The sequence below is a fragment of the Calidris pugnax genome, unplaced genomic scaffold (genome assembly GCF_001431845.1).
Source record: "Calidris pugnax isolate Ruff unplaced genomic scaffold, ASM143184v1 scaffold38, whole genome shotgun sequence".
NCBI lineage: Eukaryota > Metazoa > Chordata > Aves > Charadriiformes > Scolopacidae > Calidris > Calidris pugnax.
Window position 1 is genome coordinate 12576863 of NW_015090995.1, and position 16410 is coordinate 12593272.

At 43.5% G+C, this 16410-nt stretch overlaps 1 protein-coding gene across 1 annotated transcript in view; it reads right to left on the reverse strand.

The window, feature by feature from the left end:
• Nucleotides 1-10806: 10806 nt before the first annotated feature.
• Nucleotides 10807-16410, reverse strand: part of TRPC5 (transient receptor potential cation channel, subfamily C, member 5) — a 96429-nt gene continuing 90825 nt past the window's right edge. The window contains exons 8-11 of the mRNA XM_014955335.1: nt 15514-15720; nt 15303-15344; nt 13563-13652; nt 10807-12822 (exon numbers count right to left, since the gene is read on the reverse strand). Coding sequence (XP_014810821.1) covers nt 12088-12822; nt 13563-13652; nt 15303-15344; nt 15514-15720 — 1074 coding nt within the window. The 3' untranslated portion in view covers nt 10807-12087. The remainder of the gene's footprint in view (nt 12823-13562; nt 13653-15302; nt 15345-15513; nt 15721-16410) is intronic.

Here is a 16410-nt window from a genome sequence, read left to right on the forward strand (position 1 = left end):
CAGGTAAAAAGTCAAAGCAAAAGAAAAATGACCCCTCAATGGCTAATTTGATTATGAGCTGCTGTGCTGTTTAAAAAAAATCCCCAAAAAAACAAAACCACGAAAAAAAACCCCACAAAAATCACCCCCACAAAAACCCAAAACATGCCCACAAAATGATTTTACAAAGTAATTGATGGCCGTTAGGACCTTGGCCTTTGTATTTCTGCCTCTGGAGGAGCACTGGTCTTGCAGACACATTTCTCAGAGAGAGAAGATACCACAGGATTTTTTTCCTCCTTTCTCTGGAAGAGCATTCACTGGACTGACCTCTTAAAGGAACCGATAAAGCATGTGACTTATTTTATGAACTTTAAAATGGAACAGACTTAAGAATTACAGTCTGCATGATGGAGTCATCAAGTGTGTTACACCTCAGTCACGAGTCCCATCTGTCATATCCCAGCAGTTGCTGTCAAGCCCTGAAGTGAGTATCTTCCACTTTCAGGCTTTAGCTATGAATAATGCCTCCTTTCTTCTGCTGTCACTGAGACAACCTTGCTTTTTTCTACACAAATGGTTTTCATAGCTAAGTGTTGGTGGTTTATCTTCTGGTATTAGTTTGTATCCTGAAGTCAACTTTTTTTTTTTAAATTCTAAGCACTGACTGACAATTCTGGTACGGAGTCAAGATTTTTGCATGTTTTTGCTTACCCTTATAATTGCTGAATTATTTAGCGTTAGCCATGGCTATTGTGGCCATGTTGGGCACTTTGATACACAGAAAAATTACATTAATTGATATAATAGTATATGTAATATGTGGCCAATTAACTTATTTATGGATTTGATATACAGAATACCTCTATGAAGTGATAAATGTATTTTTGCCAGGGCTGTTTAGGCTCAAAATTAACTTTTCAAACTAGCAAGTAGTGGCTGTGGGGAACAGTTAGCAGCGCGTCCTGAAGCTGGTTGATGACTGATCTCCATAGGTCAGGAAATGCTGCCTTTTTATTAACAGCAAACTAGCTTAGAATGGTACAGAAATTTAGGTGAGTGCTGCAGTCTTTTATTTTCAATTCTGTTTTCCAGAGTTGTGTTGCACTACAATAGCTCTACATCACTTACTAAAACAGCTGCCAAAAAAAGCCACAGCTCTACCTAAACCAGAGGTGACCTGCTTCGTACTTCAGCAGTTTCCTCATCTAGAGATCACTCGTGCTGGCTGCAGTGCCCCTGTACTACTAATAGTCCTAGTTTAGTGGTCAAGTGTTCCAGTGGCTAATTGCTGCACAATTGTTGCCTTTTCAGATGCTATAAAATAATTCATATCAAAATTACACAGAATTCAGGGGGTTTGTTTCAGAGGTGTGTTGGTGTTGGGGGGGTGTGTATGTGGGGACTCTGGGTGCCAAGATGTGGGAGCCCGGTGTCCGCCTGGTGATGGCCCAGGCTTCTTTACTTTGGCACACCGTTTGGTTATTGCTCTGTTACAATTTGGTACCAGATCCATGCTCTGGGTTTTCGTTTCCAGCAATCACAGACTTGCTGTGAACGAGGGTAGCAGGGTATAGCTTGCAGCCATAAGTGTATTTTATCTTTAAATAGAAGCACAGAAAAATCCATGAGTATTGATTTCTATTGGGAACAATTATTTTCCTTCAGATTGATTTCCCCCCCCTTTCTTTAATAGCTTCTTGAAATATGTTGCATAATAATGAATTTTTAAAGTAAGAATTTAATCCTGAAATGTGTTTTTAATTTTCCTTTATTATTTGTGGATGGGTTTTCAGCTTTTAAAAGAGAGAACAGAAGAGAAGCGTCATGCAGCCAAGCCTGCACTAGTCATGCTTGCCGCCTCCTTTTCCACACCGTGTTTTTATATATGAAAGGCAGGGGCTCAAATTAAATTAACACCTGAAGGCTGTGCAGGAAGGATCCGTGAGCTGGCAGCGCCACAGAGCGCTCTCTTTAGATGTGAGCACTGCTTATTTCATAGCCCTGATAAACAGCCTCAGAGCCAAGCCTCCTCTTCTTCTCTTCTGAAACCGCAGGATGAAAGAAGCGGTGATCAACCACAGTTCTTGTGCTTTGGGGTGTGAGCTTCTTGTGGTTTTAAGTATGTCAGTCTCTCCTAAACTCCTGCCGATCTTTCTGCCCTTAGAAGGAGCAGGCTTCAGTCCAACTGTGTTTGCCCGCAGGTGGCCAGACACTGGAATGCACTCCTGCGCTCACTACGGGGGGAAGACAACGCGTGGTGTTTGGGCAGAGCTGCTCGGGTGGTGGCAAACCCTTGCCCCGCCGTGGCCGGGCTGTGGGTGCTGTCCTCCTGGTGCCTCCTCTGCTCACCCTCCTCCTCCTCACCCGGAGTAACGTGGTCCTGCCATCATCTGTGTGCGTGTTAACATCCACAGCCTTCCTGCTGCTCGCCAGAGGCACCAGTCTCTTTCTGAAGTCTTTTCAATTGAAAAATCCATCTGTTATTGAAGGTAATTATTATAAATACTGGAGAGAAAAGCCACGCTGACTCTGCCTGCCAGCAGCATTAGCCTGCTGGGCTATTGCTCCTGTCCTCTTGTTTTCCTCTTGGTCATATAATAACACCAAACCGATTCCTACAGCAAGTTGTTTTTCTAGCTTAGTTGTTTTGGTTTAGCTTCCAGTTCTCTCTGCAGTGCTGCTGGATACCTTTCTCTTTTATAAAATCACACCATCAAAGACTGAATTATACATGGAAGATATTCAGCATATGAATCCAGACCCAGACTTCCAAGTAACTGCTTTTTTCATAAAGGAGGAAGATAAAACCCTTGGACCGGGACTTTATAGCATTGAAATAAGATCAGCGTTTAAATTTTGCAGGTCAGGCCTGTACCTAGGAGCTGCTACACGTGATGGAGTCACTCCTGCTTACCACGTTTCGGTCGGCTGAGTTGTGGTGAGGATGAAATGCCTCCACCAGCGTGAGCCACGGGCTGGGAGCACGGATGTATGCAGACACTTACTGCCACTCACTCACCTCTGCCTCTGGGGGCATCTGCAGGGACAGGAGCGTGTGCCCCAGTCCTGACAGGGGGGTTTATGTGGTGGGCTCAGTTTCCAGCAACACTTTCATTCCAGATGCTAAATCTCACCTTCCCTGGAGCAGGTGAACCTTTGGCCACTAGCTTTGGGGTGCTGGGGTTTGCCCCAAAATAAGCGTCATTCTGTGCTCATACTGTGACAACTGGTTGACTTTGCTGTATTAGAGAAAATGGTCTTTTAAGAGAAAGTGAAATATCTTCTAATGATGAAATAAATAGACCATCCAGCTCCCTCTACCCTCTCTTTTCTATATTTTTCTTGTTTCCTACCGTGCCTATTTGCCTTTTCCCATCAAATCTGAAACTGTGGTTTCTGACTCTCTTTAAACCAGCGCTTTTTTAATATTTGTCATAGTTGAAAGCCAGAAATGTTAGTTTTAATGTTTGTGGCGATTATGTGGATGCATGATTTGTATTACTTTTCAGGAAGCACAAGTAGGAGGAGACAGAATACACTGGAAGACTCCCCTGCCTCCCGCTGCCCTCCCTGCTCACACCCGGCTCCTGCTGCGGCGCATGGGGACGCTGGAGACAGGGGAGCCATTGCCAGGTGCAGGATGGACCCCCTTTCTGGAAACGGGGACCCAACTGGGGGATTCAGGGTGCCTTAACTTTGAACTCCCATACTTTCTGATGTGAGTCGCATGCGCGCATCCAGCTTCAAAATATCCTTTTCTATTTAAAAAAAAAAAAAGGTAGCCTTCTGTCTTACGTGTGTATTTAAAACTCTGTAGCTGTGGATCACTGTGGTCCTGGGCTTCCCTACAGCTTTTGGCAGGAGCTGGGTTTATTTCTGTGTGTCCACCTTGTCTTGCCACGCAGGAGTCTTGTGCGTTTCAAAGAAAGGGACATTTAACTTGGGGAAACTCTTGTTTTACTGGAGACTTGACCAAGAGCCTCTGGTAGTTGATGGAAACCTTCTGAAATGTATCCGCGTGCCCCCAGCACTTTAATGAGATGTGCTTGGAGGACAGCTTTACAGGAGCAAATTATGTTAATGCAGTTATATCTTGATGCTTAATGACTCTTTTACACAATTAGCTATATTGCTGTATATTCCAGTGTGGCTGATGTAGTTGTGCTGGTTGAAGGATATCTTTGGGGAGCAAATTAAAAGGGAATTACACTTACTTAGACATCTTTGTACGGGAGTAATTGCGTTCATGTGGTGTGTTTTATTTACCAACACTTCAGTGGTTTGCTGGTTTCTGTTGTAGACGGGACATAATGAAATTTTTGGGGTTGTTTTTTTGTCACAGCCAGGTGCTGTTCAGCTTTTGCCCGTGAACACTTGCTCACGTTTGGGTGGCCAACATCACTGTAGGTAAGCAGGACTGTGCCATGTCTTCTTTATGTAAATACTAATGTAAGTCTTTGTAGAACTGGAGCCCTTAAGTGCTCCTCTGACCACTGACAGCCCTTGAGGCGTCTGTGCTGAACATGATTTTAAAAAACTGTCAGATGTGTTGCTGTTCATAAATGTTTATTATCAATAGGCAGCTGGAAATGTTACATCTGAAAAGGTAGAAACACCTTGAATTTCAATCGGCTTACATTTTTGGGAAAAAAATTAAATGCTTTTTTTAAGTTTACAGTTAAGCTAAAAATACACATAAAATAAATAATTTTATTTATTATGTACATAATTTCATTTTTACATGTTATATGAGGGTATGACATGGAGTCTGCACAATGGACAGAAAAGATGCAAGTAGAAAAGTACATAAAACTAAGCGTTTGTTTTTGCTTTTTGCTCTTCCCCTTTTCTCCCCCCACTTCCTCTCGGGGTGGCTATTACTACTCAACTGGCAAATGCTGAGCTCCCCACTCCGTCTGTACGTCTGCAGAGTTCTTACAGCATCTGAAAGCTCTTTTGCCTGGAAAAGGCCATCAAGTTTTTGACCAAAACTAAAGTAAAGGAGGAGGAAAAAAAGCCTCACTGTTTTTTATCCCATGAAGTGAAATGGCATTTCAAGTTATGCTCAGGTGTGAAGCCGTTTCTGTGATAGCTTTTTTTTTTTAATGAAGATTTAATTTGATATTAAAACTCGATTGCTAAAAAAACTGATTGCAAAGTAAGCCCGGGTTTCTAGGGCTTGCCATATAGAAAATAGAGTGCTTAAGCATCTGCCGCTCTCCTCTGCTTCTCAGAGATCCCTAGCCCTCTAGTTCCCACCTTAGAAACACATTCAGGAGTTTTTAAATAAGACTGTACAATTCCCAAAAAATAGCTACACCAAAAAGTGCCCCCTTGCTCAAAAACAACTATTTATAGTCAAAAGGCATTTCACTCTGTTGGCTAAAGGTATCACAGTGTTCTGTCAGCTAATGCGCTAAAAGGCCAGCTCCTTGACCGATCACGTCTTGTCCTAAGCACCTCGTTCCTTCTGCCTTAGGAGTTACTGCTGATATGGAAATGCTTTAAATGGGAGGAGGAAAAAAAATATCCCCCAAAAAAACAAGACAAGCCACGTGCAAGGCAGGAGGGAGGGCTGCGCTGTTGTCGTCGGTGGTGAGCCATGGATCGAGAAGGGTCTGTACGTAAAGAAAGAGCTGCAAGATCAATTTGGCTTTAAAAATGGTGGGCGGTTTGAGCAAGGCTGGGGGGGTTCTATTGCTGTTCTTGGGTCGTTTGTTTTGCACACGTTAAAAAAACAGAGCAGTTAAAAGTGCTTCCCTGAAGCATAAAATACTATCAAATATCAGAAGATAGTGATCAAACACTTGCGCTTTATGTATATATACACGTTTTTAGATCTAGCACGTTGTCTTTATAAAACAATTGTTCTTGGCCATGAATTTACTTTAGTTGTTCTGGGTGGAGTCAATTATGTGAATAATACATAAATTACTTGTTTGTAAAAGTGTAATGGCCTGAAATGGGGAAAGAAGTGGTGTGAAAATGAAATAGCATCAAATGACGAATGTTTAGAGAAGATGCTAATGTGGGTAGCCCAGAGTGCTCCCTGCTGCCTCCTCCAAAAACAAAATCCAGTATGGGCTTGACTTTATAGTTATTAGGCTTCAAGTTACACATTCACTGCAAACTACAGATTATTTAGGTAACAGTTTATTTTAGATGCTCCTCCAGTGAGCTCATTTATTATTCACTGTAGTCTCACTGATTCCAATTAATTTTACAGTTACATGACTGAGAGTCACTGGTGCTTCCAGCTCACCTGGGCAGGCTCCAACCCGCTGGGCTGCCGGGGCTGGGGTGATGGACGGCCCAGGACATCCCTCATGTGGGGAAGAGGTCCTTCCAGAGCATCCACCCCAAAGCCAGCTCCAGAGAGGTTTTAGTTAAGGAACAACTTTCATTAATTCTCAGCAGCCCTAGTGCTCTGGATGTTTTTGCTTCTATTTTGCCATTCTGTTTGACTGTGGAATTGCAACGGAGGTGGGAAGGTGATCCTGTTCCTTTGGAAATCCGCCTCTGAGGCTGCATAGAGCTTTCTCATGGCCATGTCTGCAAGACAGTGGTGGCACACTACAGGACAAGTTAACTGGTTGAAGGAAAACTCAGCCAGAAGTTAAACCAAAACTGCACCTCTTCCTGGTTAACTGAAATAATACATTTTCCGTTGGGATTGTGGCCTTCTGAAAAGGAAAGTAGGAATATTGAAGCAAAGCTGAGCAGTCCCAAGGGAAGTGGGACATACCCTTAATGGGGTCAGAGCAGCAGGGGCTTATGTAGTTCTCTAACCGCCAGAAAACCCAGCAGTAAATGAGATCCTTGCTCATGCTATTGGTAACTGTCCAAACACCCGCTGCAGAGCCCCGGCAACTGCTCGTGCTCCTGGAAGGGACCTCAGGATGCTCCTAGTGCCCTCACTGTGCAAGTCACATCGTAGAGCTCTGTCACTCAAACCAAAGACCTTTATCCCGAGTCAGCACTAAAGAAAACCAAATCAAGGCAAAGAGTCCCCCGGTCGGTCTCCCGCTGCCCAGGAGAGGTTCCTCCAGCAGCCCTCGTGCTGGTGACACGCCACTGCCCCTGGGGCCTGTCTGGGAGCTGCTGTGTCCCGCTCCTCGGGGCAAAGCAGGCAGTGGGGCCGCTGGCCTTCAGCCACGGCGGTGACACCTTGTCACCTGCACGACTCGCTGTCCCTGCCGGGGATGGGGTGACAAGTGAATCCTAAGGAGGTGGTGACATGCGGTGAACTTTCCCTATGGTCCTACTCCAGTATCCTGTGTGCGTGTGCCTCGGTGCTGGGCTGCCCGTGGACCCTCCCCGTGCTTAGAAGTCTGGTGCATCAACCAATTTTAACCTCTTTAAAAGGTAAGGTTCTATATTTATACGTGAATATATTTATTTAAATACTCTGAGTATTTACAGTGGCTGTTTCTGCTAAAAATTATGTTACATGTACCATCAGAAAAGGAATGAAACACAAATACAGTAAAGGTGTTATTAAGGGTGAGACATAAATCACAAAAGCAGGGGTGTTGGTTTAGGCTTCCAGGGTACGCTGCTCCTGCTCTCTGTCTGCTGCAGAAGTCCCCTAAATTCCCTTTGTGGGAAACCCTGCCAGTTTTCTACATGGAAAACTATCTATCGTAACGAACATACGGTTAAATCCTGACCTGAATTAGTTGTAAGAAAATAAAAGTACATACTACTGCTACGAATACTAACTACTTACTGTATATAGCGCCTTTAATTTAAAGATCTGAAAGTGCTTATAAATAATGAACTAACCCCCCCTGCGAGGTAGGTAAGTATTATTATCCCTATTTTACAGATGGGGAAACTGAGGCATTGGAGAGGCTAAGTGACTTGCCCAAGGTCACAGGTGAGTCAGTGGCAGAGCTGGGACCAGCCCCCAGAAGGCCTGCTCTCTAATCCTGGCTCTGGCCGTGGTGCGTGCTTCCTCTGGAGGGACCACAGACACAAGGACTTCAGTATTTACATATATACCGGTAAGTGAATGCTATACAAATGCAATTATCCAAACAATCTGCAGAGATATGTCAGTTAATTTCTCGTTTCTGAAACAACTTCTTTAATCTCTGACCTGAGTACAAACACCTCCCGACTCTATTTGATATTCTTAACCCTGGGTGTTATTTGTTAACTTTTTAGTTGGTGATCATTTGTAGGTGTGCTACTTTAAAAAGCCAGGTGACAATGACACTGGGGATGGGAGGGGAGAAATAGAGCAACTTCAAGAGCAAGAAACCTAAAGAAAGGGCAAGTTGTCGCGATCTCTGTTATTCCACATTCTAAATTCCTTGCATATGTATAGGGATTATTATTGAAGCCCACAGAATGAAGGCCAGGCGTGTGCCAGTTGGAGCACAGCTGTGCTGCTTGAACCCAAGCCAAGGAAAAGTTTAACTCCTCACATGAGAAGCTCAAAGTGTCCCATCAGCTCCTACCCTGGTCTCTGGCACAGACAGCTCAGGGGTAGTTGACTGATTTCTCAGAAGAATAGAATAAATTTCACTAAAACATGTTTTCTTTTAGAGCAATTGAAAATGAAAAAAAAAGCTAGTGAAATCCTGATTCACTGCAAGTGAATTTAAAAAAAAAAACCACAAGTTTTGCTTATCAGATGTATTTTTCAAGATGCTTTAATTTCCCTCCCCTGAAGCTCCTGTTTTAGAGTAATAATAATAATTCACCAGCTGCTATAAAGTCTATTGCTACCAAAGGGGATGCATAGATGCAGTCAAACAGAATTTTGCCTTTTGGGGGACCAGTTTGACAGTTTTGCAAATTCCTGGACACGTGTATTAATCGCAGCCAAATCAAATATTTGTGTTAAATTCCAAAGTCAGCTCAAACCAGCTCATAGCTGGGAGCTAGGAAGTATCTGAGTCATGAAACAAATCCCAGGGGAGCCGCAGCCAAGCAGCCATGTGACGTACCTCTCGCCTGTAACATAGCATTATTGAGAGATTTTTGCAGACTGCATTATCCATTGTGCCACTCCAGCGTGGCAGTTCCTACCCCTGCCCTTTCAGGACACAGCAGGGGAACGTGACTCACACAGTTTGCACAGAAAGGCTTTGCGTTACCCGATGTCATTTTTACATTTTGGGGGGGGGCACCACTGCAGAGTTAATTGCATTTCATTTTGTTATTTGTACCTGTTAATGTAGTGCTGCATTTGAATGACATGCTGTAATCATCACCAGCAGCAGTGGGCTTGTTCTCACTGGAAAACTTAAAAGCCTTTCCACTGTCCAAGGATATGAACCTGCTTCTGTCCCAGCCTGAAACTCGATTGATGAAATCTGCATAACCGTACTTGAATTGCTTTCATTCTTACTCGTTACACAGGAAATACCACACAGATTTCCTGGCCCCATGTCGAGTAGAGTTCATAAACTGCAACGTGCTTATGGGAGGCATAAAGTGATTCAAACCCTCTCCTTCATCCCCCTGTAGCAGCTCTTGCTAATGTTCATATTTCCAGAAATGTGCTCCGTTTGGATTATTAAACTGCAGGGCTTTTATTGTGAGCTCTTTGAGAACTGCTTTCGGTTGGTTCCGACTGCAGCTCTCACGTATCGATGGCTTTGCCTCTTAAAAGACAAGGGTGCTGGATTTCTTCCCAGATGATCAGCAAGCTGCTCCTGACCCTCAGATTTTGCCAGTCTCCTATGTAGTGCCAATGTCAGTTGGCTCAGCCTTTCATAAAGAAGAGGAGATGCAGTTTCAAAGACAACTCTTACCCTGCAATTACTATGAAAGCCTGGAATCTGTTGATACAAAAATGCTTTTTACTCTGTCTTAACTAATACATCTAGGGGCTTCAGTATTTTGGGCTTTATACTGCAAGCTGGTAACAAGACTGCTGTCACTTATAACCAAGGAATACAGAAACATTTTTGAGTGTCTGCTTCTAGTTGCTGATTTTTTTTGACACCATAACCGGCCCAGAACCATGGTCTCCACTTTGAAGTCTGTATTGAAAACTTCCCATGACTGCAGTGTGTTGGCATCTGCAACTCTGCTCCAGGAGCTAGCTGCATCCTTCACATGCATCTCTCTGACGTAGATGTGCTCCATCACGACCTTTAGGGAATGCTCTATAGGTGCCCAAAGGGAATAACCCAACAGGGTGGTTCTCCTTAACAAGAGGAGGGAGCCAGGTTTAAAAACTCAGAGTATCCAGCTGCAGGCATCTCAGCATCAGTTTGGGGGGGGACTGCTGTAGTGAGAAAATACAGAATTATAGAGTAGTTTGGGTTGGAAGGAACCTTTAAAGGCCTTCTGGTCCAACCCCCTGCAATGAGCAGGGACATCTTCAACTCGATCAGATTGCTCAGAGCCCCATCCAACCTGAGCTGGAATGTTTCCAGGGATGGGAATCCCTCTCCTGTCCCTCTGTCCTGCCATGAGAGCTGCTCCTGCCCCTTGCTGGTAAAATCCGACCAGCGTGTAGTTGAAGGTAGGTGTAGACTTTCCAGCATTATGCTTTTACAAATGGAATTCACAGCCCAGTTTACAGAAGAGGTGGGTTTTGGCAACCCCCCTTGGGATACGCTCCAGCTCATGTCACCTCTCCTGGGAACAGAGCCTCCAGCATGACCGTGTGAGCGCCGTGACGGAGCTCTGTCACAGGGGAAGGCCACTGCTGAGCTCCCGGGCAGGACTTGCTTCCTCCAAGAAAGCAGGTGACTAATAACAGCTCTGAAGTAATGGTAAGTAATCAATCTGTGTTTCTTAGCAACACCACAGAGGAAAGTTCAAGTATCACATTGTTAAAAAATAATAAAAAAGAAAATAAAAAAGAAATAAAAAAGAAAATACACTGTTATAAATTCAACCATTTTGCCCTCGATGGGGGCTCTCTTCTCCCCTCTCTGATGCGCCTTGCGACTAAAGCAGTGACAGGGCTGGGCCTGTCCAGACACTACCACAACTGGGGAAATAAAGGATAACTTCTACCGCCACGCTCCTTCTTTTCTTGCACCTTAGAAAAAGAACTACAGAGACTCCAGCTGCTGCCAGATGCAGTTTGAGCTGCTCTTGCCTAGGTTGCTTTTCAGAAACGCAGCTCACAGGCCCAGGATCTCTTAGCACTCACCATATACCAGCAGGATGGTTTTCTTCCTCAACCCTGACATCCATCAGAGAGGCAGCAAAAAGCAAATGCAGCCATGGAAGTGAGATGAGGAATTCCAAAACCCAGATACAGCTCGAGGGCTGGGCATTAAGGGCAAGGCTCAGGGCTGGGGTTTGGCTCAGCCTGTTAGAAATATGAGAAGCACACTAAGGTTTGTGTTTCAAGCAGCCACAGCTGGGTTTGGGTCAGTTCATCTATGCAGAGGTTGGTAGCAAGGCCAGGGGCTGGCTTCCATTCTCAGGTTAACTGGGAGGTTACTCTGCTTCCTATAGGGGGAATTTCTTATAGGAATTGGGTAAATAAGCAAATCATAACATATTCTAGCTGGATGATCAAGGGCGTCTCTTATTCCATAACAGTTTACAATATTAATATAATAATCTGAAAAAACACGGACAAACGGAAGAATCAGAGGTCATATTGCTTAAAGAAAACAAAAAGCCAGTTATATGTTGAAACCCATTCTAAAAAGTTTTTTAAATGTGATTCTCAGCCACCTGCTAAGACAGTGCTCACCAGCTGGTTGGATCACCGAGGAAAGTCGAGCAGGACACAGGCGATGGCGTTGGACCGCAGCAGTGATAACCCAGCGACAGGGGGATGTGGTGAGAGCACTGCAGAAATCCTCTACTCGGCCACCACCGTGACTGAAGCCTGTGGCATTTGAAGAATAAGACTGCATCCGAAGGGATTCCCGTGGTTTATAGTGACCTTATAAATGGTGAAACCTTTAGTTTAGTACTTGTGAGTGTAAAAAGAAAAATAGAAAAGTAAATTTAAAAGGGTGCAGATGGCTATAAAATAGGCTAAGATCAGTAGTTTTACACTTTTTTTCTTTTTTCACCTGTGGACAGAAAGGAAATGGTAACGCTGAATCAGATGAGAGCAAAGAATTACAAATAATGGGCTAAGTTTTCCAGCGTGTGTTAAGATAGCTTTACTTATAGCCGAGTCGTAACATGATCCTCCTGCCCCTCTTTCCACTGGTTTATAAACAAGTCACAAGCCTCTCCCCATGAATCAAACACATCCTCTGACGAGTCTATGAGTTTGGAATTAGAGGAACAAATACTGGAAGCACAGTGAAGGGAGCTGGTACAAACCACAGGGCGTTCCTTGCTATGTCCTGTAAGTCTTGTGTTCCCACTGTAGTCCACCTCATTGAGGTTAATTTCACTTTTGGAACAATTCTCTTCTCTCTCTTTATCAATCTGAGAATATTTAATGTCTTTCCACATGTAGTGTGGCTGAATAATTCCATCTGAAATAGTGTACATGGGTTCTGAATTTGGTTCAGGTACGTGTCCATTCATCTTGGAGAAAAGTAGGCCCAGTCTCTTAAAGGACTCCTTCTTGGAGCTGGAAAGTCTCTGAACTCTATTTCCATTTCGGACAAAGGAGCGCTTACTGATCCCATTGCTTTTTGGCTTCTCTTCCACCATATTGATCCCAGACATAGTTTTAATTAGAGCAGATACATTGAAGTCCTTCTTTTTGTTGGCTACATTGAAAGAAACGCTCTTGGCTTTGGATTTTTCTCCAGCACCATCCTCATTTGCTTCATCTTTTTGGGATACCTCTGTGCTGCTGGTAGAGTAACTTCTCCTCTGGGGCTTCCTGTTGCCCAAGAGGTCAAGAACTTCATAGCGAAAACTTGAGATGTCCTGTTTTAATTCCTAGGGCAAGAGGGGGAATGAGTTACACTTGGCAGCTTTATCTGTGACGTGAAGGAATGACCACATTCCCTTGGGAGAACTGTTCAGAGATATGCAAGTGACTGATACCAATTCACACTTACAAGAATACTACATGCATGCTCATCATTTGGTGACACACAAAAAGAATGTATTGGTAATCCTGGGAATTTAGACCTCACAAGATCTTTGTTTCTAAAGGCTGCGGGACCAGTCTCTTGACCAACCCCCTCTGCCTGCTCCACTGCCACCCCCCTCAATAAGTGAAGTTAAATAAGACAGTTATAAAAAAGTGGAAACACTGCTGGAATTTAGAAATATGTCAGGAACCCTGTTTAGATGATAGGCCTTACTTTAACTTTGTTGCTAAAGTGTTCCTCGTATCCATTAACCCAGACTCATTCTTTAGCTCTGTCTAGGTTAGAATTAGGAATGCGGTGCTGACTCAAATCGGATACTTAATTCCTACCATTTCCAAAGCTTTTGTCTACATACCATATTGTATATTGAAATCTGGGAGGTGACCATATGAGAAGACACCTGAATAAGAATATTCTCTGCTCAATCCCCCTGCAATATGTATGCATTCATCATGGTATGCATTCCCAGTAATAGGCCAATTTCCACAGCAGATTACAAATCATCTTGACAAGTTAGTGCGAACTCTCCAAGTGGCTATTTGAATTAATATAATAAATTATTATTAAGGAATAATGAATTACCTTGAAATTTTCTTCAGTTAAGCCTTCGTTGGTTTTGGAAGTCCTTATCATTGCTGCAACGTATCTTTTCACAAGATTTCTTATGACTTCCTGGAATAGAATCATAGAATGGTTGGAGTTGGAAGGGACCTTAAAGATCATTGAGTTCCAAACCCCTGCCCTGGGCAGGGACACCTCCCAGTAGACCAGGTTGCTCAAAGAAACAGAACGCTTTCTTTTAAACAGAACAAGCCTTTGGAAAGGGTTATATACCTTCCATCTTGAACGCTCAGCTACCATGAGCAGGTATTTTGCATTTGTTTTATATATGTAAAAGTTGTTGAGAAAAAATTATTGATACTCTTAAATGTCCTCAAGCCATTTAATCTCAACTGCTGAAAGTTTTTAAGATCACCAGTCTCGTGTATATGCTGTGTATCCTGAAAGGCTAAGCTTGCCATTTGAAGATTGTTTATCAAGCATTTGAAAGCCAAGGAGGGTGTGTTGACAACAAATAAGGTGAAGAACAGCCAGGACCCCATGGGGCAATGCACGTTCACATTAAACCACACCTGCCAGCAGCCTGGGTGTTCCCTAATGGCAGGTTAGAAACTCCTCTCAAGGCTGCTGCAGTGTCTGTGGACAGTGCTGGAAGGACTGAATCCCACCCTCGGTGACTTCTCCAAAGGCTCTTGCTCCTCTGCATTACCTGGACTGTTTGTTACAATATAGATTTTGGTCGGATGAGATCCATTTTGCCCTGTGTTCTTGCTGGCTTTACATAAGCAAACTGGTACTTTGAGCTTGTACATTTATCCGTGCCAGCCAACACACACAGAGGTCGATCTCCATACACAGAAGAGACGACTCCAAACCCTCCCTTCATTTCCCCCCTTTTCATACATTGGATAACAAGGCTGAGCAACACCAAGCATGAAGATGGTCTCTGCACCAGTTTTACTGGGAGGCGTTTTAAGAGATCTCACTGTTACTATCTGTGAGCTGTGCTGTGAAGCCAGAAAGTATCCAATATCTGGTGTTAAAGGTGACTAATTATATTAAACTTCAACTTCAGATAAAAACTCTTCAAAAAGCAGGAGATGTCTTAAGTAAGACAAATTACTAATGGCTTTTCACAGTATAGCCTAACCTACCACCTAACATTCTGGAGAACTTCTTTTCCTTCCAGCATGCCAGCATAATACATCACACTGAGTTCCAGTTCTGAGGCTGCAGTTTCATCCTTTTGTAGGTTAACTTATAATGAGGACTTGATGACAGACAGGATGACAATAAACAAAACAAGCAAAATTCAGCAAAGGAACCATTCCTCCTTCTTGAGGTGTCCAAAATAAAAGAAAATCCCAACCACTGTTTGAGTGGGATGGTTTGGGATGGTTTACAAAAAAAGAGCAGGAGAGACATGATTCCAAAGTGTGTACAAATGCTGCAGAAACAGTTTTAATCAGGACGGTGTGACAGCCAGGTACCTCTGATGGCAATGGGGATGTCACCTTTGACTTCAGCAGCCAGACTGGTACGTGGCAAGTTTTCCACTACTTCAGAGGGGTGAAAAGCTAGGAGGGATTTACCAAACCATCTCATCGCTAGTGAGGAAATGTTTTAATCCATGATAAGCAAAATCGTCTTAAGAGGACCTACACTTATCAGAGTATATTCTAGAAGCGAGCAAGAATCATGGTATTAGAAAATGTGCAGGAAGAAGAAACAAGTGAAAACTTTATGAGCTGAAGAGTTTACCTGGTAATGTTGATTCTGAATCAGGTTGTCAGCGTGCCGTTCCTGGAAAGAGAAAGGCACAGCTATGTCACCTGTTCAGTGCTGTCTTTAGAGCTGCTGGTGGCTCTTAGCAAGTGATGATTCAGCAACCTTCTGCACCAGTGGCCCTCACGATCCTGAACATGCACAAGTGCCCTCAAAAAATAAAGTATAAACACATGCAGCTCCTTACTGTGAATGTTTTGAGGTTTTCATGCCTCTTCTGTTCATTGTCAGAGTCGTCGCCTGGGCAGAGCTGATTGTGAATCCACTTGCAGAGGTACCAGACCGACTTGGGACTTGGGATAATGTTAAAAGGAGGGGGCAGAGTGGCGCCCTCATCAAAGTAACTCATCCAGAGCTTCGTCCGTGCAAACTTCCACTCAATATCCGCATGGTCCTATGAGAGAAGGAAAGAGATGATCAACAGCTTCAGGCAGGCTTTCCTGGAGCAACTGCCAGCGGCTGAGGAGGTGATGTGTGAGCAATAAAGGATTTCTCCAGCTGCAGGCAAAGCAGCGTCGCTTCTTCCACCTCCTCACTGGGGGTGCACTTAAATGCAGTGTGAAATGTAGCTAGAGTGTAAAATAGCAACCACTGAGAAATGAGATGATAGCCACATTCAGCAAAAGTAATTTCACATGCTAAAGCCGGACTTTGTCCTTTAGAGGTTACGCTTATTAGTTCACCAATAGAAGGAGCAAGAAAACACATTTCTAAAAAGAAGTGCTAGCACTTCTATTATCACAAACCACTGTTTCTCATGTCCAAATCCAATGAATTCTCACATTCTTCCCTGGAAAAAGGTCCTTCATAGTATTTTTTGATCTGTTTGGTTTTTATAGCATCCATTAATTCAGCTCTTAGAAGGAAGTGGCACATTTTATGCATGCTGTATTTTAAATCTTGGCTCTGCATTATTCTTACACAGAATGGGAAACATTTTACTGTTGGGTATGTGGGGGTTTTTTTCATTTATATTATCACCATGCTACCTTGCTGTGCTCTGGTGTTTTTCATCCCAACAAAGTAAAGGTGGAAAGTTAATAGCATCCTTTTTCAGTTGCACAGATGGCACACGGTCTATGCA